Source organism: Megalobrama amblycephala, linkage group LG11 (assembly GCF_018812025.1).
Source record: "Megalobrama amblycephala isolate DHTTF-2021 linkage group LG11, ASM1881202v1, whole genome shotgun sequence".
In the NCBI taxonomy this organism is placed as follows: Eukaryota; Metazoa; Chordata; class Actinopteri; order Cypriniformes; family Xenocyprididae; genus Megalobrama; species Megalobrama amblycephala.
This window is the reverse complement of record NC_063054.1, coordinates 34848582-34875660: the sequence shown is the minus strand read 5'-3', so window position 1 is coordinate 34875660 and position 27079 is coordinate 34848582. Positions and strand designations below refer to the sequence as shown.

Below are 27079 nucleotides of genomic sequence, written 5' to 3'. Positions count from 1 at the left end.
GTGCGAACGCACTTGAGAATGTCCGAATGAGCCAACGGGACGGGTTGGGAAGGGGTAGCCACGCCCCCAAGCACCGAACGAGTGGAACCAACAGAAGTACCCACGGGGGGGCAGCATGGAGCACTGTGGCCCAACCTGGGAGGCAGTGCGTCCCGAAGTTGAGGCTGCGAGTGGAGTCCACTCGCATGGCTCCGAGTGGGCAGCGCGCCGTCACACCCACCGCTGAGCGTGCCTTTCCCAACCAGCTGGAGAGATTCGAGCAGCCACCAGAGAACGAACAGAAGAAAGCAATAAAAATTGCTGTTTAAAGGAACTAGTCCTTAGCAATTAAAATTGCTGTTTGCTCTCTCAGAATTTTCACTCTTGAAGGAGGTGAAGGATGATCAACCGATCGACTCCGAAGCAAAAGTATGAATGAAGGTGAGTATGCCGGCCCTATTTATACCCGGATGCCGGGGGAGGGGCCCGGCATGTAAATCTCACAGGCCAATTCCCATTGGCTTGTTTTGTATCCTTGGAGGTGATTGGGCTCCCAGGCGAGACCCCATTACGTCAGTATCGACGTAACGTCGAACGTGACTGACTTAATGGGAACAACTAGATTTTTTTCACAGTTTTATCAAGTTTGGTTTGAAAAAAAAAATCACATTTGTACTGTATAGGCAGTCATGTTTTATTTAAGACATTTCATGGGGTTTTATTTTATGGGGTCTTTGAAAGTGTTTTAAAATGATTTCAGTTGTTTTGGTAATTTTTGCCATTTTACTAAATTCATCTGCACACATTTTATTTGCCGTTTTATTTGCTGTTCAAACAGATTTGGGGCAAATATGCCAGTAGGGCTGCTCTGTATTTTGGTACTATATCTGTTATCGATATTAGTGATTATTTTAAATTATTGTATCACCAATATTGGATATATAAAGGTCCCATTACCCATATTCTTACATTTACACAACTGTTCAAAAATTTTGTGTATAATTAAAAAAAAAAAAAATTACTTTTTCAGCAAGAATGCGTTTTATTTGATCATTAAATTTTTAAATATTTTTAAAGCATATTTTTATTTCAGATAAATGAAAGAAATCAAGCAGGACAACTGTTTTTAACATTGATAATAATAAGACATGTTTTTTGAGCAGCAAATCAGCATTAAGCCCTGAGTATACTTCACTTTTTTATATGAACGCTAGTGTATGCACTCAGCCTTGGAAAGAATACTTCATTCAACTCTTCATTCAACGCTAGAGTTGTACAAATGAGGGTATATTCTAACCTCTTCTCACAGTCTCTCATCTATGTAGGTTGCTGTAGCTCGCGTGCGTTCCATTTTGTTCTGTTTATGCAGTTTTCCTTTGACTTCCTTATGAATTGACAGGGTATGGCTGCCACCTTGTGGATAAACGAATTACTGCAAAAAAATTTAAATGTGAAATCATAAAAGGAAATCATAAAAGTAGTTTGTTTTGTTTAAAAATCATATAAATGTATGAGGTGGTGAGGAGCACACTCAGTGTACATACACTCATACAGGCCCTATAGGCTCATATAGGGCCCCAGTTTAACTAAAGGTAAAAAAAATAAATAAAAAAAAAGTCCCAGTTTTATGATTTATTCGTATTTAACTGTTGTTTAGACACAAGTCAAATTTCAAGTCTGTTTTATTATTAAATTTCTTACATTATTATGTTAGTCCATTCTGAAGTCTGTTATTGCCTACAGGTCACTTTATATACAGTATAATATTTTCTCCCTCAATGTTTATTTTTATCAGAATGTGAATAACATGGAATGACATACATAAATGTCATTAATAAATGTTACTAGCCAACCAATAACAGGAACGCCCACTACTGACCGATAACAGAGCGTGTTCACTGGCGCGGAGCGAGCGGAACAGAGCGAGTGTTTTCAAATAATTCCTTTTGAAGTTGAGCTTCACTGTGAATTATGAGATTGACAGTGGACCTGTGTGGTGACAAATCAGGTCCTCCCTTGAAATATATATCATGTTGCTGTGTCTCTGGCATTGCAAACTGGGCTCACGCCAAGCAATGAGGATTGCCAGGTCCCAGGAACACTGCTTAAAAAAATGCTGTTCTTACTTAGTATTTTGGCTTGTTTTTAGTCAAAATATCTTAAAGTTCTTAAATCAAGAAGCATTTTCTTGACAAGTACAAATTATTTTCTTGTTTTCAGGAAAAATAAATCAAAATTAAGCACGTTTTTCCTTAAAACAAGCAAAATAATCTGCCAATGGGGTAAGCAAAATAATCTTAGTCCAAACTGAAAACGATATTATATAGCTTATTCTTGGTTTGAAATAAGATTATTTTGCTTACCCCATTGGCAGATTATTTTGCTTGTTTTACTTAATTTTGACTTATTTTTCCTGAAAACAAGAAAATAATTTTTACTTGTCAAGAAAATGCTTCTTGATTTAAGAACTTTAAGATATTTTGACTAGAAACAAGACAAAAACTCTAAGTAAGAACAGCATTTTTTGCAGTGAAAAGTTTCAGCCCGAAGTTGACTGAAACTCCATACAAAAAAGGAATGAAAACTTGCTTACTTTTTAACTCACTGTAGTCTGTACACATCATCAAAATAATAAATGAACTGATATTTTCTGATCTCAGTCAAGACCATTATTAATAGCCTACAAAGACAGCTCTTTTCTCTTCATTCACTCTTCTCTTCGCATTTACTCGTGTATTGTCTATACACAAGCATCAAAGTGCAATTAATAGGTATATAAATAGCAAACCCAATTAAAATTCCTGATGTGGGTAAAACTCACAATATAACCTCTAGTTCGTGAAGTGACATCAAAAGTGCAACGTCAGCAAAAATATCTATTTTCATTTTCCTTTGTCTACAGAAATGTTTTTGGCAGCCATGGTACATCATATAAGTAAAAACCACAAGAGCAAAAACACACAACTTATGCTCTATCATTTTTCCCACGACTGTATTTACAAAATTAAGGAGCCCCTAAGGGCACATGGTGGTTGAAAAAAAATATGAGATGGGAGGAAAAATAAGTTAATGCTTTTGCGTTCTTTCGCAAATGTTTTGCATTCCCCCGAGAAACTTTGCCTTTGCTCGCAAAATGTTTACATTCTCCTGAGAGCCTTGCATATTATATCACATCACACTCTTGTATATGAAGTATGTCACTCTTTTATTACATTTTTTTAAGACCAATGATTTTAAGGTCAGTAAGGTCAAAGAAACACATTTCAATAAGTAACACATTCTGTTTTTAGTCAATCTCAATTTCAAGACACAGTTTGATTTTTTTCTTTTTAATCTCCTGAGTTCATGTTGTTTTTGTAACTATGGGTTACAGTGAAAGATGTAGGGAGGTTACCTCGAATCTAAGAGTATATATGGACACAACTGAGCTGCTCTGAGTTTAGGGAGTTAAACTAGATGGGCATGTACTATATATACACCTTTCTTTCGATATTGGTCTCCACCAAGCCATAATTTACCTATATATAATATATACTTATAATTGCTTGCTTTTTTACAATTACAAACAAATTTATCTCAGCATCTTGGGCAGACGTGATGACTTCAAATGAAACTGACACTGAGGATGTGTTTCTCTGCTATCCACTCCTGCTGGATTCCTGTCCTAAAGTACAACGTCTTGCTGTAATTAAAGTAGCAATGTATGCTTTCTTGATGCTGATGATCCTCACAACAGTTTTTGGGAATCTGCTGATCATCATCTCCATCTCTCACTTCAAACATCTACAGTCTCCAACTCACATGATCGTTCAGTCTCTGGCAGCTTGTGATTGTCTGCTGGGCTCTTTGGTCATGCCATACAGCATGGTGCGATCTGTTGAAGGCTGCTGGTATCTGGGAGATTTTGTGTGTAAAGTGCATTCTAGTTTAGACATGACCTTCTGTATCGCTTCCATACTGCATCTCAGTTTAATATCTGTTGACAGGTACTGGGCCATTTGTGATCCTTTAAGGTACAAAATGCGGGTCACAAACAACACTGTGACTGTATTTACTACCTTCACATGGCTGTTTTCATTTGTGTACAGCTTTTATGTTGTGTTTTCAGGGGTGAACACTATTGGCCTGGAGTCATTTATCATGCAGTTTTACTGTGTGGGAAATTGTATTCTGTTTTTTAACAAACAGTGGGGTCTTATATGTCCAGTTCTTATATTTTTCCTTCCTGGGTCAATCATGGCCTCTCTGTATATAAAAATCTTCCATGTTGCACGAAAACATGCAAAAGTTATGTCAGAAAGAGTGACTGTGGCTACAGCAGGAGGGTTAAAGAGCCAACGCTCTGCACACAGAGAGAGAAAAGCAGCGAAAACTCTGGCCATTGTTATTGGTGTTTTTCTGTTTTGCTGGCTGCCTTTTTTCATTGTTAATGCTCTTGACCCTTTTTTCAATTTTTTTACTCCAGCTGATATTTTTGATGCTGTAATTTGGTTTGCATATTTTAACTCCACTTGTAACCCCTTGATTTATGGATTTTTCTACCCTTGTTTTCAGAATGCATTTAAGATTCTTATATCCACTTATATCTGTGGCATCAAGGATTCAAACATCTTGATTTATGAATGAATATACAGCACACTCATTACAGGCAATAAATTGTGTAATTATTTTTAATTATGTTATGCTGAAGCCATTTTGTAAATTTACTCTGTTTCTTATGTACTTTCTGCTTTTGGAAGCAGTGATTTTAATATTTTAAGTAATCAGGTGGGAAAAAAAATGGGCTGGGACATGACACATGCAGGGTTAAAATCAATGCTCAAAAAATGATTAAAATAGACATTTTCAAATAAATTGCAGAAATTTGTTTGCAGGCCTACAATGTTCAGATGTATATATATATTTCAGAGTAGATCAACCTAAATAGCCTGCATTTTTGTGAAATTAACATTTTAAATTGATTTTTTAATATATTAAACTGACATTTTAATGGATTTACATTAAAATGGCCTCCATTTAAAAAACATTCACATTTTGGCAATTTGTTTGATTTAAATTTCCTGATTTGTATCCTCAACTGAACAAGTGAAGCTGGCCTCACTTACATGATCTGTTCAAAAACTTAAAAGAGAAAAAAGACATGACATGGGAAAACACTTAAAATTTGAAAGTTCATAGTCTGTGTAGTTACAAAGTGGCTTTGAATAGAGTTTTTGACAGTTACAAATATTTTTAGAACTATACTATTCTAAATATACTATTCTAAATAATTTGTAAAGAAGCTTTAATTAACCATTTTAGAGTGCATAATGTATGAGAATAGGCTAGCCCATATCTTTTATTGACTACTGATAGAGAATTCTGTGTCATCAGGTATATCAGTGAGAATGTGACTCGCGATAACACTCATTGAAAGAATATGTGGTTTTGTTTGGTTGGCAAATGTGGGCACCCACCAGCAGAAACATGAATCGCCGCCTGTGGGTGCAATCAAGACCAGTCCTCCAAGATCATGGCTGCATTCAAAATCGCATACTCTCTTGAGTACTTATTATGAATAAGTAATTACTTTGCAGCCACTAGAAAAGTACTTATTTCATATGAATGTGTGTAGTATGAATATAATCCGGACCTACTAGCGTCAGTTGTGTCTCTTCACTGCCATTCACAAATCCTTTCCAGTGGCCTTACGGGATAGTAAAATGTACATCATGTGCACATTTCAGAATCTCACTGAAAATAGTAGGTCATCCAGGTACTTTTTGAATACTCTTTTATGAGTACTGTGAATTCAGTCATACTTATTTTGTCACATACTGTTTTTTGCCTACTGTATTTTAGGGAGGTATGCGATTTCAGATGCAGCCCAAGGCCCAGACCCAAACCAAGACCATGCAAGAGCCACATAGTAAAATCTTCAGTGTTAAAAGTACTGCTCAGATATGTGCTCAGAGTGCTAAAGTAACACCTAACCTGCGTCTCAATGTGCATACTATCCATCCTAAATAGTATGTGACATCAGTAATATTCTATACTATTTAGGGTGGATAGTATGCAAATTGGAATGCAGGGTGAATCAATGCTGGAGTTATGAGATAATTAAGCAATTAATCGAGTGATGACTGAATGTTAGTGATGAACACCTGCTGTTAACAAGCAGAATCAGAGAAGAAAAGAGGAAAAACAAACACAGAAAAAAGAGAAGAGATGATGAGCAGAAACACAACTACGACTGACAGCCACAGCCTTAAGGCCAAATTATACTTCACTTTTTACGCGTACGCGCAGGTCACACATGGCATTTAATTTATTTTTGCAGTAATTACTTATCCACAATGTGGCAACCGTGCCCTGGGATCATCAATTCACAAGGTAGTCAAAGAAAATCTGCATAATCAGAACAGACAGGAATGCATGCAAGCTACAGAAACACAGGAGGTCTACACAGATGAGAGACTTTGCGAAGAGGTTAAAAATTACCCTCATTTGTACAACTCTATCATGCAAAAGATGTTTATATGGGTTGTAACACATAGAGGTATTGCAATTTGTCACAATGTGCATGCGTTGAACGCCTGTCTATGCGTATGAGTCAAGTGAAATATACTTTGCAATGCTGTGTGTTTGACCGTGCGCGTACATTAGCGTATGTGTAAAAAAAATGAGGTATCCTTTCTGCTTTACATAAAATCAATTGCAAATAAAATAACACAGATCTCTCAAGAAGTCTTTTATTTTTGCTGTTTTGTTGTGACTTAGTTGCTTGTTTTGTGATCTGTATATATCTTGTTGATTGACACCATTGTTGAGATTCATATGCTGATTCTTGATGTCTGTGTGTTTCTGAATGATGCAATACGTCATGCTGTTTATGTTACTATGGGTTACATTGACAGATGTAGGGGGGTTAACTCAAACTTCTGAGAGTATATATGAACAAGACTGAGCTGCTCCATTCAGAGAGTTAAGCTATATGGGCATGTACTATATATACATTCACCTTTTTTTGGATGTTGGCCTTTACAAACCTATCATTTACAAAATTATTTTGCTTATTTGCCTTTCTACAACTGAGGAATTTATCTCTGCATCTGAAGCAGACGTGATGACTTCAAATGAAACTGGCACTGAGAATGTGCTTCTTTGCTATCCACTCCTGCTGGATTCCTGTCCTAAAGTACAACGTCTTGCTGTAATTAAAGTGGCAATGTATGTTTTCATGGTGCTGATGATCCTCACAACAGTTTTTGGGAATCTGCTGATCATCATCTCCATCTCTCACTTCAAACATCTACAGTCTCCAACTCATCTGATCGTTCGCTCTCTGGCAGCTTGTGATTGTCTGCTGGGCTCTTTTGTCATGCCGTACAGCATGGTGCGATCTGTTGAAGGCTGCTGGTATCTGGGAGATGTTGTGTGTAAAGTGCATTCTAGTTTAGACATGACCTTCAGCATTTCTTCCATACTGCATCTCAGTTTAATAGCTATTGACAGGTACTGGGCCATTTGTGATCCTTTAAGGTACAACATGAGGGTCACAAACAACACTGTGACTGCATTTACTACCTTCACATGGCTGTTTTCATTTGTGTACAGTTTTTCTATTGTGTTCTCAGGAGTAAATGCAGTTGGACTAGAGATGCTTATATTACAGGTTTACTGTGTGGGAAGTTGTGTTCTGTTTTTTAACAAACAGTGGGGCCTTATATGTCCAATTCTCACATTCTTTCTTCCTGGGTCGATCATGACCTCTCTGTATATGAAAATCTTCCATGTTGCAAGAAAACATGCAAAGGTTATGTCAGAAAGAGTGACCGTGGCAGCAACAGGAGTGTTAAAGAGCCAAAGTTCTGCACACAGAGAGAGAAAAGCAGCAAAAGCTCTGGCCATTGTCATGGGTGTTTTTTTGCTCTGCTGGCTGCCTATTGTTACTGCTGCTGCTCTCAATTCTTTTTTCAAATTTTTAACCCCCACTGATGTTTTTGAGGCTTTGTTTTGGTTTGCATATTTGAACTCTACTTGTAATCCTTTGATTTATGGATTTTTCTACCCTTGTTTTCAGAATGCATTTAAGATTCTTATATCCATCTATATCTGTGGCATCAAGGATTCAAACACATTGACTTTTGAATGAACGCTGTTCACACTTATTTCAGACATCACAATAAAGTTTTTTTTTTTTTTTCCTGTAATTCCTTTATATCCTGTAGTTCATTTTTTAAAATTTGTCAGTAAACTTCTGGTTGTCATCGTGATACTAAAACCTGTTGCATGTGAAGCACTATGAGATCATAAAAGCTTATGAACATGCACCTGAAGTAAGTACCCATATGGATGAATAATGCTCAAAATGTACAACAAGCCTATGCAAAATGAGACCTTCATGTCGTATCCATTTTAAAGTATTTTCTTTAATAGAAAAGGGGAATGGCTAGACACATTAGTTTACAAATACTAAACACCAGAAAAAGCATGCCAAAATGCAAAGCAAAATGGCTTACAGCACCTATAATCAGAGGTGGCCTCAGGGCACAAAATAAAACAAAACCTAACAAAAAGAATTGCTACCCCAAACAATCCCAGTTATAAAATATAAATGTAAGCAATATTTTTTTGTAGACTACCATTTTACCTGCTTCACTTATATGACAAGATATACGGTAAAAAAATATTGGCAAAAACAACAACAACAAAACACATCTGCTGCACAGCTGCTCGCTGTGTAGTCACCTATCACTATAATGAACCAGTTCTTTTTGGTGGGTCAAAAACACACAGAACAACCCAGGGCGCAATTTTAGGGGGGATGGGGGGATGGCATCCGCCTTGTTGAAAAAAAATTACAAAAAGCCACTTTTACCTTTATATTAATAGTGTTATGTATATTTTGTCAATCTTATCTTAATTCTCTGTATGATAATTAACAAACTATAAATAACAGCGATTGACCAATCAGAACTCAGTATTGTAACGCGCTGCACACAGTCACGCCAGAGCTCTGATTCAAGCAAGCTTTTGTCCTTTTTAATGCTTGTTCAACAGGAATCAGGAGAATTGTTAAAATTAAAGGTGCTAAAGAGGATGTTTTGTTTTATACATTTTTGCAATATTACTTGAAACTGTCTTTACTAACTGATAAATTAGGTGCACTGAAAGGAATAATATTAATATACATCATCTGTGCACGAGGTAGGGCCTTAACCCTCTGGAGTCTGAGGCTGATTTGGGGCCTGGAGAAGTTTTGACATGCCCTGACATTTGTGCTTTTTTCAGTTGTTCATAAACATATAAATGACAAAAGTGTCATTACACTCTATTCAGCACAAACTAGGCTACCATAATATGTGAGGAACATGTATGTACATGTTTGTGTTTTTGAAGGAATAACGTTTATGCGTGGTTATTGAAAAAACAAAAAACTTAAGTCACTGAAATAAGGCCAAAAAAATAATATTAAATCTGTGTTCACAAGACTTCTGGGTATTGGAGATTGTAGACTAGAGTTTTTGCTTCAAAATTATGTAAAAAATATCCTTCCTACTCCGTCATATAAAACAATAGAGAGATTTAAATTTTCTAAAACATCTTTGGTCAAGAAACACAGTATGCATGTGAATCAGCATGAATAATGGGTGATTCTCACCTGAGAAGACAAAATAATCGCATAAAGAGCTCTAATGAGCTGCATAAATAATGAGGTCTTTCAGACAGGTAAGCTGTGAAAAACCCCTCAAACTCATGATGGTGTAAATCAAATATACAGAAAAAACAGCAATACTGTGAAATATTATTACTATTTAAAATAATGGTATTCTATTATATTGTTTAAAATATAATGTTTTTCTGTGATGCAAAGTGTCTGAACAATTATGTTACCTCTATGGCATTTCATATAGGCTTTTAGCTTAAAAGCATGCACATTTGGAGAAATATTGATGGATTCTCATATGTTTATGTCAATTTTCTATACAGAGGAGTAATATTTATTCAGGATTTATTCTCATTACTATGAGTGCTGGATACTGTGTTTTCAATTCATACTTGCAGCCGGAGGGCGCTCTGTGCACCTTCGTTCTCCCTCTTCGTTCAGAGGGAGACGAGAGATCACGCATCATGTTAGTTTTCTTTATTTTACAAAAAGCACAACATTTTGTTTTTACTCTGAGTGTACACAAATAAAAAGAAGTTATTCCACAGATTAAAATGGTGTATAACTCTTAATTGTATATGCAACATTGACAGAGTATTTTGAGTCTTTTTCACACTGGTAAGAAAAAAAACGCGGTGGTATCGTCGGCGATACCTCAGGCCTCAGAGTGTTAAAAACATCAGCCAATCGTTTACGCGATCATCGCATAAACGATTGGCCCTCTGGCTTGTCAATCACTGCCATTACGTTCCTTGTGCAAGACGTGCGAGACGTGCGCGGCTGCGCTCTCCAGTAACTTTCCACACTCTACAGGCGCCGCATGCAATGTTTTTGTCAGGAGTAACAACTGCAGATTATGAGTTACCTGCGGTGAGTCCGACATAATGAATCCACTAACACGACACAGCAAATGCCGGTGGTAAACACTCGTGTTCCAATACTCGTGCATGAGTTTTGGGAGGCGTTCCCTCGAAATGAGCTGTGAAGGAGGGGGTTGTTCTTACGCATGCGCTCATTTAAAAAACTCATTAACAGTCTTTTGTTTCTCAGTTGACGAAAAGATCCTCTTTAGCACCTTTAAGCCATCTTTTGACATTGTTTAAAAAGAAGAGAACAGAAGGTGTGATATTACTTTGATTAGTGTTTTAAGTAGTGATCGACCGATATTGATTTTTTATAACCGATACCGATACCGATTATTTGCATGTTTATTTACCCGATAACCGATATGCAGAACCGATATTTATTTACTGTTATACTTCTGTTTTTGACAATTATTACAACACAAATGAGCTGAACAAACCATTTTATTTATAACAATCACTCCCTCCTTGCATACAAAAAAAAAAAACTTTATATTTATACACAAATAAATAGAGGGGTCTGAGTCCAAAAAAATAAAGTGCACTGTTACTAAGTGTCTTTGTTTTAAAATAAAAGCTTTGATGTAAAAAAATAAAGCACAAAAATGATTATAACATATTGGTGGGGGCGGGGGGGCTATTTAGAAGTGCATAGCTATTTAGTAGTGTAACTTAATACTCCCAGTTAAGCAGAACTACGTTGTAGTGTAGAAAACAGAGTCTTTCAGCATTCTGCCCTGTAAGCCTGCTTCGTTTGTTTTCATAAATGGCTCCCACTTCACTGAAGACTCGTTCACTGGGCACTGAAGACGATGGGGGGCAAAGGAACTTTCTTGACAGACGAGCAAGAATGGGGAACCTTTTCTCATTTTGTTTCCACCATTCAAGTGGCTTGCCCATCCTTCTATCAATCACTGATTCTGAAAGGTACTGCTGAAGCTCTCTTTCAAGGCTAGACCCACCAACTTCAGAACTAGTAGCACCAAGCAGAGTATCATACATCTCATCAATCAGTTTCTTCTGGGTTTCTTCTGTACGGGGCCTTTTTGAAATGGTGGAATCATCTGACTGTGTTCCTTCACCTTGTACGTTGTTGTCTTGCTCTAAGGTTTCTGTCTCCTCCTCAAGCCAAACTTTTGCATTCAACAGTGTGGTGTCAGATGAAAAGGCATGTTCCTTGTACCTTGGATCCAGAAGACAGGCAAGGACTGCACATTTCAACTCCTCCACTTTTGCAAACCGTCGGGTGAGACTCTCCAGCATCTCCTGTCTCATTGTTTTAATCCCATGAGAGGAGGGACCTTGACTGCTAAGCAACATCTTCAGAACTTTGACAGATGGGATGATGCATGATGCTGAACTCTCATAGTGGCTCATCTCAAGAGTGACCTCCTCCACTGGAGAAAGTATCTCAATAAGATTGCTGACAATACTCCACTGATCAGCACTCAGGCTAGTGAACCCACTATGCTCACTGGCATATATGTTCAGAGCTCTTCTCTGCTCTTGCATCCTGACCAGCATGTGCAGGGTGGAATTCCGTCGGGTCGGGACAGCCTGAATGATGGCATGTGCAGGTAGCCCAAGATCCTGCTGGATCACTGCTAAACGCTGTTTAGCTAGTACTGAATGATTAAAATGTGTAGCACAGCTTTTCAGCACTGACAGGATATTTTGGACAGCTCTTTGTGAGTTGAGGCCGTCATTGACAACTAGCTGTAATATGTGGGCACTGCAGCTCATGTCAGGCAGTTCAGCAATTCTCATACCTTTAACAATGTTAGCACCACTGTCCCTGAGAACAAGAACCACTCTATCTTTGTCAATGTCCCATTCTTCCAGCATGCCCAAAAACATCTCGCTAATGTACTCTCCAGTGTGTGATCCCATCATTGCTTTTGTGTTTAGAATTACTTGTCTGCGAATCCACTGATCATCAATGAAATGGCATGTCAAGCTCATTAGGGATTCAGTTGTACCGGACCAGCAGTCTGTAGTAAAAGCCAAGTTATAACTTGCGTTATCAGGCTTAAGCAGTGCTTTAACCTTCTCAACGATACTGTTGTTAATACTGGGGAACATCTCTGTGCGATAGAACTTCTCACTCTTCAGAGTATATCTTGGTTCTGCAGTTGCCATGAGTCTCTGGAAGCCTTTATTTTGAACCATGGTGAAAGGCTGATTGTCTGTAGCTATCATTTCTGTAATCATCCTGTCCAGTGTTTTTGAGCGGACATCAGGCGTCTTCCACTTTGTCTGCTTTTCAAACATCATAGGAAGAGATGCTTGAATGTGGCTGGATGTCTTTGCCTCTTCAGCATCTCTTTTTTTCTTTGCCTCTTCAAAGATAGTTGAGTGATGTATCTTTAAGTGGTTCCACATGTTGGAGGTATTTTTTGTTGTTGTAGATTTTGACCCCATGCTTATGTTCATTTGGCATTCTTTGCAAACTGCTACTCCTGCCATTGGCTGAGTGAAGTAAGTCCATACCTCACTTTGATTTTTCCTCCTTTCAGTCATCTTAAAAAAAAGTGCTGAAAGTTAGCAGTTTTTTATGTTAAATTAAATCTTCAAATTACAATAAAAAAATATATTACATTATATAATTTATATCTAAATTATACCCATTCAGGTGCTGAGCAATATGAACAAACTTTTTTTTATAGACTATATAAAGTTAAACAGCACTTGTCAGTTGGCATTTTATGATCTAAATTTAATCTAACGTTAATCATGAAATGCCAACTGACAAAGTGCTGTTTGACTATAACTTAATCAACCGCGATCGCGCATGGAGATAATTAATTTCCACAAAGCGGTAGGCTATATTTATATGTGTATTAGCGAAATAATTGTTATGTAGTAAATGATAATATAATCTAGGGTGTTTAAACAAGATAATCTTGTCAAAAGTTTCATTCAGTGGCCGTGCTTAAGCCTCCTGATCATCGGTCAGTTGCTAAGCAATATGAACGAACTTTTTCTTCTAGACTAATGGTGAGCAAATACAACAGATAGAGAATTAAATTCAGCGCTTTTATTTTCAACATGCACTCATTCATGTCTGTTTTATTTAATTCATGTAAAGTTGCGTCTTTATTGGGGCAGGACATGACGAATTACACTACGTGACTCAATGAGTTCGTCTCAATTGTTTAGAAACAAGCTACATAAATTAACTATATCCGGAATTTATGTCTCAGATCTCATTTGTGCATGTCTGTTATGTTAAATAAAGTTGATTAATTAAAGCAAACCAAGTAGAACATATACTTTACCTGTGCACTGAGTTGTTGACTGATCTCCTCAGACGCCCGGGCTGCAATGGTGGAAATCTCAAAGCGGCCACAAGATGGCGCAATAAATCGGCGAATCCGATATTACAAAACCGATACCCGATTATGGAAAAATGCTTAAATATCGGGAAAAATATCGGTAAACCGATACATCGGTCGATCACTAGTTTTAAGAACACTCCCCTGACACATTAGAACGAATAAACACAGATATGGGCAATCAGCATATGAATCTCAACAATGGTGACAACAAAATATTCAGGCAATCAGATCAACTCTGGACATCACAAAAAGACAGAACAAAAACCACAGCAAAAAATAAAAGCAAATAGTTAGAATTAAAGAAAATAATTTTGTACTAATTTTGTACTAATAATTTTGAAAATAGTTTTGTACTATTGTTCCCAGCATGCACTGCTGTATGACACTTTTGATTGAGATTCAATCTTTTAAACTCCAAGTGTAAGATAATGATTGGGTAGATCTAAACTAATAGATGATGTAACATTGAGTCTTCCTGGCAGAACTTACTCTAGAGCTTTCATTTTTGTTCCCTTACGAGATTTCAGTGGTTGACGGTTTTGTTTTGTTATGAGATTTCAATGACGGTTGGGTTTTGTTTTTTATTTTACAAGATTTCAAAGACATTTGGTTTTGTTTCGTTAGGATATTTAAATGATGATCAGTTTTGTTTCATTACAAGATTTAAATGACGTTCAGTTTTCATTGTCATTCAGTCAAATTTTCATTTGTTCAGTTACAAGAACTCAATACGGTATGTTTTGTTCTTTTATGAGATTTCAATGACGGCCCATTTTGCTGGGTTATGAGATCTCAGTGACGGTTGGTTTTCGTTGTCAATCGGTTTTACAAGATTTCAGTGACATCTGTTTTATTCGATTATGAGATTTCAGTGACGGCTGATTTTGTTCGGTTACGAGATCTCAGTGACAGTCAGTTTTGTTCAGTTACGAGATCTCAATAAGGTATGTTTTGTTCTTTTACAAGATTTTAATGACAGTTGGTTATATTCCTTTTTGAGATTTTAATAACAGTCGGTTTTGCTGGGTTATAAGATTTTAACAACGTCCGTTTTTGTGTTGTTGCGAGATTTCAATGACAGTCTGTTTTGTTCCTTAAAGCCGCGCACACACTTAACGATTGTAAGGCTGATTATGAATGTAAATTGATACTTATGACTGATCTCGCTCAAACGCGTCCAGTTAGAGCCAGTTGCGTTCAGTCGGCGATTACAGTCGGTGTTCAAATTCCATGTGTAAGTATTTAAATCGCAGGAAACAATCGCTGTGTATTGAGAACAGTCTTAGAATGTTTTAGCAAGTCATTAAATGTGTTCCCGGCTTTACAAGATTTCAAAGACGGACGGTTTTGTTCTATTCCGAGATTTTAATGATGGTGGGTTTTGTTCTTTTATGAGATTTCAAAGACAGTCAGTTTGTTTCCATTACAAGATTTTAATGATGACTAGCTCTGTTTCACTGTAAGTTTTCAATGATGGTTAATTTTGTTTTTTCTGTTCTCTTTTTTCCTTCAGTGATTCTGCTTGCTAACAGGCTTGTTAATGCTAAGATGATTCTATAAATAATATTGTAACATAGTTTTTATGTATGGGAAGAAGGAGGCGGGAACCGGCGAACATTCAACATAACTTTAATATAAAATAAATAAAGAACTAAACGAAAGTAATGCCGGCAGATCCTCACGGACATCTGCCGGCCACACAAACATAACAAAACATAAAATAAAATCCAGGCCTGGTCCTCTCTCATTCTTCACTGTCATCGCTCCTCCTTTTATGCTTCTGGAGCTCCTCCGTGAGAGATTCGAGGCCGGTGCAACTTGCAGCTGATGCTCGCGTCGTTCTCCACGGCTCTCGCCAGCCCTGCTCATCACATACCCCTATCGCCCCTCGCAGGCCGGGGGGTACTCCTGAGACTGCGCTCTACTCCCCCCTGGGGGCCTGTCTTGGCGGCCGCAGCACCTTGGGATAAGGACAGACGAGACAAGAGAAAAGGAGATGGAAGCACAGGGAGCAACAGAACGAGAGAGGGAAGAGAGGAAAAAAAAAATCTTGGTCCGGTTCCCGGACACACTGCCGCTCGGTCCTCAGCCAGCCGAGAGGCCCTTTCTCGCGGTGCCATGCGATGGTACTGGATGCTCGGTGGACGGCTCGGTCCTCCTCTGCCCCCTGGCGGCCAGCGATGGCTCCTCTGACTGAGGGCAGCCGGCAGCGAGTCCCCCGTTCCCTGCTCCTCCCCCTCATAGCGGACGGCAGCAGGCTCCGGCCCACGGTGAACGGCGGCGACTCCTCCGCTCCCTCCTGGACGGCAGCCACCGGACACACAAACATAATAAAACATAAAATAAAGTCCAGGCCTGGTCCTCTCTCGTCCTTCACTGTCGTTGCTCCTCTTATGCTTCCGGAGCTCCTCTGTGAGAGATTTAAGGCCGTTCCCTCACGGCTTTCACCCGCCCTGCTCGTCACAAATATATACAAAGTTGTGGCTCAGATAAGGTCTAGTTTTGGTTTATTTCTTTGATCTTGGCTGACATGTGGCATTGTTATAGCCTGCTTGTGGCTCGCCATATGTGGCCCAGATCATCATACCATGCATGGCAGATGTGGGCTGGATCTCAGTGACGGTTGGTTTTCAGTGTCAATCGGTTTTAATCAGATTTCAGTGACGTCTGTTTTATTCGATTATGAGATCTCAATGACAGTCAGTTTTGTTCAGTTACGAGATCTCAATAAGGTATGTTTTGTTCTTTTACAAGATTTTAATGACAGTTGGTTATATTCCTTTTTGAGATTTCAATAACAGTCGGTTTTGCTGGGTTATAAGATTTTAAATAATGTCCGTTTTTGTTTTGTTGCGAGATTTCAATGACAGTCTGTTTTGTTCCTTAAAGTCCCGCACACACTTAACGATTGTAAGGCAGATTATGAATGTAAATTGATACTTATGACTGATCTCGCTCAAACGCGTCCAGTTAGAGCCAGTTGCGTTCAGTCGGTGATTACAGTCAGTGTTTAAAATTCCATGTGTAAGTATTTAAATCTGCCATGCATGGCAGATGTGGGCTGGATTTGGGCCGGCACAAAGTTGCTATCTGGGAAGTGTCATTTGGAACACATTTATAGAGTTATTTTTATTAAAAATATATGTTGAAAATGATTAAACACTTCAGTGCCCTCCAAAGAGGTAGCCTATATAAAGGGATGGATTGTATGTGTGTGTGTGTGAGAGAGAGAGAGTCTAGTGGTCACTCCAATACTACAATGATATAAACAATTTAATGAATAATGCCTATTTTACTACTTTTTAAACCAATAAATAAAAATGTTTAAGGCACAGTAGCCCCAACCCCATTTAGTAATATCTTTCAGGAGCTAGGGGGCAACCTTAACCTCCATTACAGGACAGAAAGTTTTTTATTTTCATTTTAATCTCTTGAGTTCATGTTGTTTTTGTAACTATGGGTTACATGGACAGTTGTAGGGGGTTACCTCAAATCTGAGAGTATATATGAACAAGACTGAACTGCTCTGAGTCCAGTTAACAAATTAGTCTATATTGTGTGGGCATGTACTGTATTTATATTCATCTTTCTTTGGATATTTGTCTTTACCGTATCATTATTTATGAAATAATTCTGAGCTCAATTTGGTCAATTTTTGTGTGTCTTTTTACATTTACCAAATTAATATTGTATTTTATTCCTGCATGTAAGTCATTATCTCGGGCCGACGTGATGATTTCAAATGAAACAGACATTTACTCTGAGAATGTGTTTCTCTGCTATCCACTGCTGCCAGACTCCTGTCCAAGAGCTCATCGTCTTACTGTCCTTAAAGTGGCAATGTATGTTTTCATGGTGCTGATGATCCTCACAACAGTTTTTGGGAATCTGCTGATCATCATCTCCATCTCTCACTTCAAACAGCTGCAGTCTCCAACTCACATGATCGTTCAATCTCTGGCAGCTTGTGATTGTCTGCTGGGCTCTTTGGTCATGCCGTACAGCATGGTGCGATCTGTTGAAGGCTGCTGGTATCTGGGAGACGTTGTGTGTAAAGTGCATTCTAGTTTGGACATGACTTTCAGTATCTCTTCCATACTGCATCTCAGTTTAATAGCTATTGACAGGTACTGGGCCATTTGTGATCCTTTAAGGTATAAAATGAGAGTCACAAACAACACTGTGGCTGTATTTATTGTCTTCACATGGCTGTTTTCATTTGTATACAGCTTCTCTGTTGTGTTTTCAGGGGTAAACAACATTGGTTTGGAAGAACTCATATTGCAGATTTCATGTTTTGGTAGCTGTGTTCTATTTTTTAACAAAGAATGGGGCTTAATTTGTGCACTTTTTGTGTTCCTAATTCCAGGAACTATCATGAGCTCTCTGTACTTGAGCATTTTCAATGTTGTGAAAAAACATGCAAAGGTTCTGTCAGAGAAAGTGTCCGTTGCCCCCAGTGTAGGCGGTAATTGCCAAACCTCTTCACAGAGAGAGAGAAAAGCAGCTAAAACTCTGGCCATTGTTATGGGTGTTTTTTATCTCTGCTGGCTGCCTTTTTTTACCGCCACTGCTATTGATCCTTTCCTTAATTTTGTGACTCCTGGTGTTGTTTTTGATGCTTTAGTTTGGTTTGGATACTTTAACTCCACCTGTAACCCCTTGATCTATGGTTTCTTCTACCCTCGCTTTCAGAAGGCCTTTAAGACTCTCATATCCGCTTATATCTGTGGCTTCAATGAGTCACACACCTTGACATTTGAATGAATATGAAATTATATAACCTTTATTAGACATTGAATTATATATAAATGTGTATATATACATTTATAATAACTTTTTGCACTTGTGCAGGTTTAATAATAATATTGTAATTTTCATCCGTTAGAGTGAAGATTTAATTGCATTTTTATTACCCACTAGTCCGAGTATGATTAAAACTTTTGCTTATTTAAGTTTTCTTAAACTCCCAATAAAATTTATTTTTGGCCTGTCATAAGCCTGTTGAAGGATCTTTCAGTCTTTTGTAATGATTTAGATGGAAGCAAATGTAAATCAATGACCATTAGCAATACATCAACCATAGTTTCTAAAATACACACACAATCAAAAGTGTCTTCCATATAAAGAATAAAAAGCTAATGACTAGTAATACTTTATCTGTATCTGTAAGGATAATGGGTTGATTTGATCTGAGATGTGACAGTTAACCACTCTGGAACCTGTTTCATCATAAAACTGGACAAATGACTTTCAACGGTGAGAGCCTTTGAGACTCACACTGTCATTAAGAGTGAGAAATGATAATAAGTCTCCTGGGTTCTGTTGCAGACTAAACACAAACATTGCATCATAACTTTTTGTATCGTGTGTGTGTGTGTGTGTGTGTGTGCAGTATGATTGAGTGACATTTATGGAAGATCAAACAAGATCAAAAGTGAGCAATTGCAGCAAAATGTTAATTCACAAATATATATCTGATAATGAGTTTTAATATATAACAGGTTTCAAAGTGTTCTGTGTATACCAGTTGGAAAGAGGTTAAAATCAAAGGAAAGGTTCTTCACATAATGCACACAATTATTTATATGTAGGCTATGTATACAGTACAAATGGGCAGTTGATGTATCACAGCGACGACAATGTTATTCAGTGAGACAACTATATTAAATGTCATTTTCAAATTCCTAGTTTCATGAGATTACAGTGAATGCTTACTTTTCATTTTGAGATAACAACCTAACCATTTTACATTATACATTCATATAGATTATAATATTAAATTCATCTAGTTAAAATAAACCATGGTGCACCAAAATCAGGTCCTTGACTGGCATTTTGTGGGTTTATAGAAGGACTCTATCCGAATAAAACATGTAATGAACTTAACTAAACTGAGAAAACATTTTCAACAGTTTATTTTTAAGGACTTGTTTTGTTGTAAGTAATTCAAATGAATTTGAGGCTCGAGCAGGATTTAAACTTGGGTCTCCTGTGTCCAGCACAGCCTATATGTGCCTTGAAGTCAAACATTTAAACATTTGAAGAGTTTAAACAACCGTTTTTAGTGTAAGCCTACTAATTCAGAAAAATAATTCTTGATTGAAGCACTTTTTCTGACGTGTCTGTGTATTATCATCATAACGTATTTTTGTAGGCCAAATAGAGGGTATGCATCGACGTCACTTTCCCGCCGAAAGCGCGCTCCCTCAGCTGGACTGAGTGGCAAAAGAACGTACTCGGTTACTAACGTAACCTCGGTTCCCTGAGATACTTCACTCGTACTGCGTATGGGGAAAAGTCTCCCTTTTTCCCCGTCACTGAAGCCTTTTTCAATAACGCAGTGTAACTGCACCGTCATTGGTTCACTCATAGACAAGTTGTTGAACCAATGGCGGCGCGGCATAGCTGCGCGACCTATGGCGAGAAAGCGCGCAAACTTTCCCGCCGAAATGGGCGGTTTTTAAGTGCTATATAAGCAGGCGTTTCGCCATAGGATTTCAGTGGCAATCGACTGAAGCGACGACTCTGAGCCGCAGCCTCGTGGCACGTCAAGTAACGCAGTACTCGTTCCGTATCTCAGGGAACCGAGGTTACGTTAGTAACCGAGTACGTTCCCTTTCGATACTTCACTCGTACTGCGTATGGGGAACGAATTCAACCGCGCCGTGCCACGGCAGGGAACGACAAAACTTGTTTCGGACGCCAGGAGGGGACCAGGGAAACAAGTAAGAAGGCAAAGCCGCCGTATCCCTTGTTACACTACAAGGAAATGAATCCTATAACGGCGTGAGGCGGAACTCATAAGGGGCCGCCAATCACACTGAAAGAACCCGAGCTTGTAAGGTCGGGACATCAAGATGGTAGAACCTGACAAAAGTGGACGGCGAAGACCAGCCGGCTGCCTCACAGATGTCTTTTATGGAAACTCCGTTGGACCAAGCCCATGAGGAAGCCATTCCCCTAGTGGAATGAGCTCTGACTCCTATGGGGCATTCAGCACCCAGGGAGGAGTAACACAGATTAATGGCGTCGACTATCCAACGTGAGAGACGTTGTTTTGAGACCGGAGACCCCTTGGTGCGGCCACCAAAACAAACAAGGAGCTGATCCGACTGCCTGAAAGGCTGAGATCGCTCCACATAAGTCCTCAATGCCCTGACAGGGCAGAGTAATTCCAACTCTCGTTCATCCGTAGAGGAAGGAAGAGCGGAAAGTGAGATGACCTGAGCTCTAAACGGAGTTGAGAGCACTTTGGGAACGTAGCCATGCCTGGGTTTCAGAATGACCTTAGAATCATTAGGTCCGAATTCGAGGCATGCAGGGCTTACAGAGAGGGCCTGCAAATCGCCAACACGCTTGACCGATGCTAGCGCAAGTAGCAGAGCGTTTTTTAGCGTCAGGGACCTGAGGTCAGCTGAATGCAGCGGCTCGAAGGGTTTGCCCTTTAGGGCCCTGAGGACCAGAGAAAGGTCCCAAGTGGGCACAGTAAGGGGACGAGGTGGATTTAATCGCCTAGAACCCGTTAAGAAACGGACTACAAGGCCGTTTCGCCCCACTGATTGGCCGGCAATAGGAGCATGGAACGCTGCGATGGCTGCCACGTAAACTTTAAGCGTTGAAGGGGCGCGCTCCATATCCAAACGCTCTTGGAGGAAAGACAGTATGAAGGATACGTCACTCTCCACAGGGTCTATGTTGCGTGAGGAACACCATTCAACAAAGACCGACCATTTTTGAGTGTAGAGGCGTCTCGTGGACGGGGCTCTTGCCTGAGAAATGGTATTTAGAACGTCCCCGGGAAGGTTAGTCGGCTCCCATCGAGGGACCAGAGGTGTGGAGCCCAGAGCTCTGGCTGTGGGTGCCAGATCGTTCTGTTTGCCTGAGAGAGGAGATCCCGTCTCAGGGGAATCGGCCAGGGGGCTCTCGTGGAGAGCTTGAACAGCTCCGAGGACCAGACTTGGCTCCTCTAGAGCGGGGCCACCAGAAGGACTCTGTGTTGGTCTTCTCTGATGCGCCTGATGACCTGAGGGATCAGTGCGATCGGAGGAAAAGCATAAAGGAGCGTGCTGGGCCATGCGTGGGCCAGAGCATCGACCTTCTTCGAGAAAAATGTTGGGCAGTGAGAGTTGTCTTCTGAGGCGAAGAGATCTATGTCCGCTTTCCCGAAGAACTCCCAAATCGTGAGAACCGTCTGGGGGTGGAGCATCCACTCGTCTGAGGGGATGTTGCTCCGTGACAACATGTCCGCGCCCAGATTGGTCTTGCCAGTCGCTCTGAGTGACTGAAGTCTTGGCAGAGCCCATATCAGAAGACGTTTCGCCAGAGCGCACAAGCGGCTGGACGAGAGACCTCCCTGATGGTTTATGTATGACACCACTGTCATGCTGTCCGATTGGACTAAGACATGGCGTCCTGTCAAGTGAGCCTGAAAAGCTTGAAGGGCTTTCATCACTGCTAGCATCTCTAGACAGTTGATGTGTAGACGGCTTTCCTCGTGACTCCACGAGCCGAAGGCCGGTCTGCCCTCGCACACAGCGCCCCAACCCGAGTTGGAGGCGTCCGTTGAGAGCACCGTCCTTCGTGAGATCGCCTGCAGGGGTACTCCAAGACTGAACCAGGCAGGGTTCAACCAAGGTTTCAGGGCTAGAAGACAGGCCCGATTGACCTTGAGGAACCCGGAACTTCAACCAGTACTGCAGAGGCTGCATCCGAAGAAGGCCGAGCTGTAGCACTGGAGAGGCGGAAGCCATCAACCCTAGCAACCTCTGGAAAAGCTTCAGAGGGAGATAGGCTTTGTTCTTGACCGAGGCCGCGAGCTGCTGAATCGCCAGAGCGCGCTCTGACGAGACTACTGCCGTCATACGGACTGAGTCTAAGACTGCCCCCAGAAACGAAATTTGTTGGCTGGGGCACAGCGAGCTCTTGGCTAAGTTGACCCTGAGACCCAGGCATTGCAGATGGCTGAGGAGCACGGATCTGTGGTGTTCCAGCTCGGCTCGCGAACGGGCTAGGATGAGCCAGTCGTCGAGATAATTTAGAACCCGGTTCTAATTTAGAACCGCGTTCATGCACTTGGTGAAAGTGCGAGGAGCCAGAGACAGCCCGAAGGGCAGGACCGTATATTGGTACGCCACCCCCTCGAATGCGAATCTCAAGAATCGCCTGTGAAGGGGGGCTATCTGGATGTGAAAATACGCATCCTTCAGGTCCAGCGAACAGAACCAGTCCTCGGGGCAAATGTGCGCGAGGATCTGCTTCAGCGTCAGCATTTTGAACTTCCGTCTCATGAGGGAGCGATTCAAAAGTCTGAGATCTAGGATGGGTCTGAGACCGCCATCCTTCTTGGGGACCAGGAAGTAGCGGCTGTAAAAGCCCGACTCGCGCTCCACAGGGGGAACTATTTCCACAGCTCCCTTTCTTAGCATTGTCATAACCTCGGCACGGAGGACGTGAGCGTCGTCCGGGTTCACCAAGGTTTGAAGCACCCCGCCGAAGCGAGGGGGCCGTCGTGCAAATTGGAGCGAGTAGCCCTGAGTTACGATCCCCAGGATCCATTCTGACACATCGGGGATGGCTTGCCAAGCCTCGGCCCGAGTGACAAGGGGTTGAATGACATCGGATGGCAGGCCGTCGGAGAGGGGGCCGCACACCGAGAGAGGAGGAAGAGGAAATTTGCTCTCTTTTTGATGAAGTAAAATAGTGTTCGCCGTGAAAACGTTTTGAGTGGGCGCAACAAGTGTGGGCCCAGCTACAGCATGAAGCATGTTTCCCATGCCCGGAATTAAACGAGGCGGAGAGGAAACTGCACGCAGGAGCTTTTGGGGTGGTCCGGTCGCAACGAGACAATCCCCCATCCTCTTCCTTTTTGAGAGATCAGGACGTCTTCGAAGTCACCGGGTCCAGCACAATCTTGGGCCGCGGTCCCTGGCGTCTCGGGAAGGGAGGGGGCTTCGCAGGGCGCGAGCGCTGGCGGTGCTCCTTAGGTGGCGCTGCCTGGACGGCGGGTGGTGTTGGCTTGTTCTGCTGAGCCGGCGCAGTCCTGGGGCGGCTGGAAGCAGAAGCGGAGCTGGAGCGCTTGGGCAGAAGGTGTCTCATAGCCTGAGACGACTTCTGCGCCGCGGTGAAGCGCTCAGTAAAGCCATCCACTGCTGGCCCAAAGAGACCGGAGGGTGAGACCGGAGCGTCCAGGAAGGCCGTCTTGTCCAGGTCCTTGATCTCCGTCAAGTTGAGCCACAGGTGGCGCTCCAACACTACCAGGCTGGCCATTGAGCGGCCAATGGCCTGGGCCGTAGCCTTCGTGGCTCGCAGGGCTAGATCGGTGGCGCTGCGGAGGTCCTTGAAGGCCGGTGCATCTATTCCAGACTCATCCAGCGAGCGGAGGAGTTTGGCCTGGAAGACCTGGAATATGGCCATAGTATGGAGCGCAGAGGCAGCCTGGCCCGCCGAGGTGTAGGCCCGTCCAGCCAGAGTGGATGTGGTCCGGCAGGGCTTGGAAGGAAGGGCCCTCTTCGTCTTCCATCCCACAGCCGCGGGAGGGCAGAGGTGAGCAGCCACCGCTTCATCTAGGGGTGGCAGATGCTCGTATCCCTTCTCCTCGGTGCCGTCGACGGCGGTGAGGGCAGAGCGATGCGTCGTGTGGAGGCGGGCGGAGTACGGAGCGCGCCACGATTTAGTGAGCTCCTCGTGGACCTCGGGGAAGAAGGGAGCTGAGCGCTGGCGAGGCGCTTGGCGGCGGCCTGGGAGGAACCATTCGTCCAGGCGGCTGCGAGAAGGCTCCTCTGGAGGGGCCCACTCGAGGTCCAGCTCTTCCACGGATCTGGACAGGATACGGAATAATTCGGCATCCATGCCTTGGCCGTGCTCAATGGGCTCCAAAGGAGGTGGGGGAGCGGGATCTTCCGGCTCACCAGCCCAACCTTCTGCTTCGGAGGCAGCGAGGGACATGGAGTCATCCTGCTCGTCGTCCGATCCTCCAAACGAGACGAGGTCGCTTGCATTGGCAGAGGGACGCTGCTCGGGTCGGGAGAACAAGACGAGAGAATGTTCCCTTGGAGGAGAAGGCGAGGCACGCGGGGGCTGGGCCGCTCTACCCCGCTGTCTCTTCCTTGCCGGCTCGCGGGAGGAAGGAGACGGGAGGGCGCGAGCGGCGAGATCGCCTTCAGTGAAGAAGGCGACCCGCGAGCGCAGGGAACCGAGACTCATGCTCTCGCAGTGCGGGCATGAGGCTCCAGCGAGCGCGCCGTCAGCGTGGGACTTGCCCAGGCAAGCGACGCACTCGGTGTGACCGTCGTCGTCGTGCAGAGGGCTCTGCACGTGCGACATGAGTGGCGCGGCAATTGGATCAACGCCGCCGCCGTGATAACGGCGATTGGGGGGCTCTTTTTAGAGCGGCGAGGGCCGCGGAAGCTCAATGGAGCGGTGAAAACCGCTGTTTACGCTCTTTAGAGCGGCAATAAGCCGTGGAGAAGCCCTCAGGAAGGCGCGCCGGATGGCGGCAGGAGACACGCTAGGAAGCGGCCGGGAGCGGGAAGCGGGAGGCGGCGACTCGAAGACGGCGCTGCGGGCTGCAGTCAGCGAGGGCGCTGTCTCCGTCCGGCGAGTCCAGCTGAGTCCGCTGCGGGAGCCTCTTCAGACGGCGGCGAGAGCTTCTGGAAGGCGGCGAGCTTCTTCGGCTTCAGGCGGAGATCAGCGAGGAGAAGTAGAAGTCGTCGCTGAAGGAGAAAACACTGAAATCCTATGGCGAAACGCCTGCTTATATAGCACTTAACCCCGCCCATTTCGGCGGGAAAGTTTGCGCGCTTTCTCACCATAGGTCGCGCAGCTATGCCGCGCCGCCATTGGTTCAACAACTTGTCTATGAGTGAACCAATGACGGTGCAGTTACACTGCGTTATTGAAAAAGGCTTCAGTGACGGGGAAAAAGGGAGACTTTTCCCCATACGCAGTACGAGTGAAGTATCGAAAGGGAACCTGCTGCGTGACTGGATTTAATAGGGAAAACGGCGAAAACATATATTTTTTTTGGGATTCTTTTTTTTTTTTTTTTTTTGGGCAAACCCAGTTTCGCCTGACAGCGGGCCTGCGAAGACCCGTTGTCCCACAGCCTACCTCAGGGTTTGTGTCAAAGCTATTTGTACAGTCAATCACAAAGCTCTTTCCCGTTTTGGATGTGTTTTGTGTGTTTTTCGCGACGTTCACGCTGAAAACCAATGCTGCCGCTCAAGGGACTCGCACACCGGACGCGAAGCTCAGCGCCGCGACACGTCTTTCAAATTCGAACACATTTTTTTTTTTTTTTTTATGAATTGTAGCTGGGCGCCGAATGTCGCCGCCGGTGTGCGTACACCCATAGAAAACAATGCGTTCGAATTTTAAAGATGTGGCGAGGCGCTGAGCTTCGCGTCCAGTGTGTGAGCCCCTTTAGTCTTTTGCCACTCATTGGGCGTGACCGCAGTCGTAACGGTCGACGGTGACGTCACGTGCATACCCTCTATTCCAGAAACGAGTTAGCATTTTAGCACTTCCTGATCCATCGTCCTGAAGTCAACATGTTTTGGTTAAATGCAGAAATAAGGTCTTTGGTGAGTACAAGCTCAAGATATTCTCACATTTTATTCTACAATACACATCAGTAATACCCTCTTGTTATTTGTTAAAGCTTTTACTTGTCTTGTAAAAGAGGGTTTGCTTACAAGTGTCTAAATGGGACTACAGAGGTTGTCAGGGACATTAAACGTCATCAGGCCGAACAGGAAGACACATCTACATCTACACACTACTCCACTTTCACAGCCTCGTTGTGTATATAATCACACTCTTCCTATCTTCACACTCTTTGCTTTTAAACATAGACTGAAAGAGTTGTCGGAAGTTTAGTGATGGTGATGCTGCAGTCATGTGACCGTGGTGTAGTTTGTTTATGGCCTACGTTTGGCTTTTGACTTCTGCCGATTGTATTTAGGCTTCAAAATTCATAAAAGTTCTGTTTATTTGTAATGAATGAAGATTATCATGATGAACAAAACACGTAAGAATCATAAACTTGTTTTGGTCACAGAGCTCATTTTCTGCAATAATCCAAAAGCCAATAGAAAAATCATATTGGGTGTCGAGGGAACTTCCAGGTTGGCCTATACTAAAATAATGACTGCAGCACTCTATATTGCCAAATAAAATTATGTAGTTGAAACTTACATTCTACAAAATGAAAAGAGGGGGAAATTATTAATAGTATATCAGCATATTTC

General features: G+C 42.1%; 4 protein-coding genes across 4 annotated transcripts; 3 read left to right on the top strand and 1 right to left on the bottom strand.

Moving 5' to 3' along the window:
- The first annotated feature begins 3437 nt into the window (after positions 1-3437).
- Positions 3438-6690, top strand: LOC125278773 (trace amine-associated receptor 4-like). The gene has a single exon (XM_048208109.1). The coding sequence runs from the start codon at positions 3577-3579 to the stop codon at positions 4603-4605; it is 1029 nt and encodes a 342-aa protein (XP_048064066.1). The 5' UTR covers positions 3438-3576; the 3' UTR covers positions 4606-6690.
- Positions 6691-6953: 263 nt separating this feature from the next.
- On the top strand, positions 6954-9046 carry LOC125278772 (trace amine-associated receptor 3-like). The gene has a single exon (XM_048208108.1). It carries the CDS (start codon positions 6959-6961, stop codon positions 8111-8113), a length of 1155 nt encoding a protein of 384 aa, XP_048064065.1. The 5' UTR covers positions 6954-6958; the 3' UTR covers positions 8114-9046.
- Positions 9047-11163: 2117 nt separating this feature from the next.
- Positions 11164-13011, bottom strand: LOC125278805 (zinc finger BED domain-containing protein 4-like). The gene has a single exon (XM_048208140.1). It carries the CDS (start codon positions 13009-13011, stop codon positions 11164-11166), a length of 1848 nt encoding a protein of 615 aa, XP_048064097.1.
- A 4382-nt stretch (positions 13012-17393) lies between these two features.
- LOC125278771 (trace amine-associated receptor 4-like) lies at positions 17394-18981 on the top strand. The gene has a single exon (XM_048208107.1). It carries the CDS (start codon positions 17394-17396, stop codon positions 18594-18596), a length of 1203 nt encoding a protein of 400 aa, XP_048064064.1. The 3' UTR covers positions 18597-18981.
- The last annotated feature ends 8098 nt before the right edge of the window (positions 18982-27079 follow it).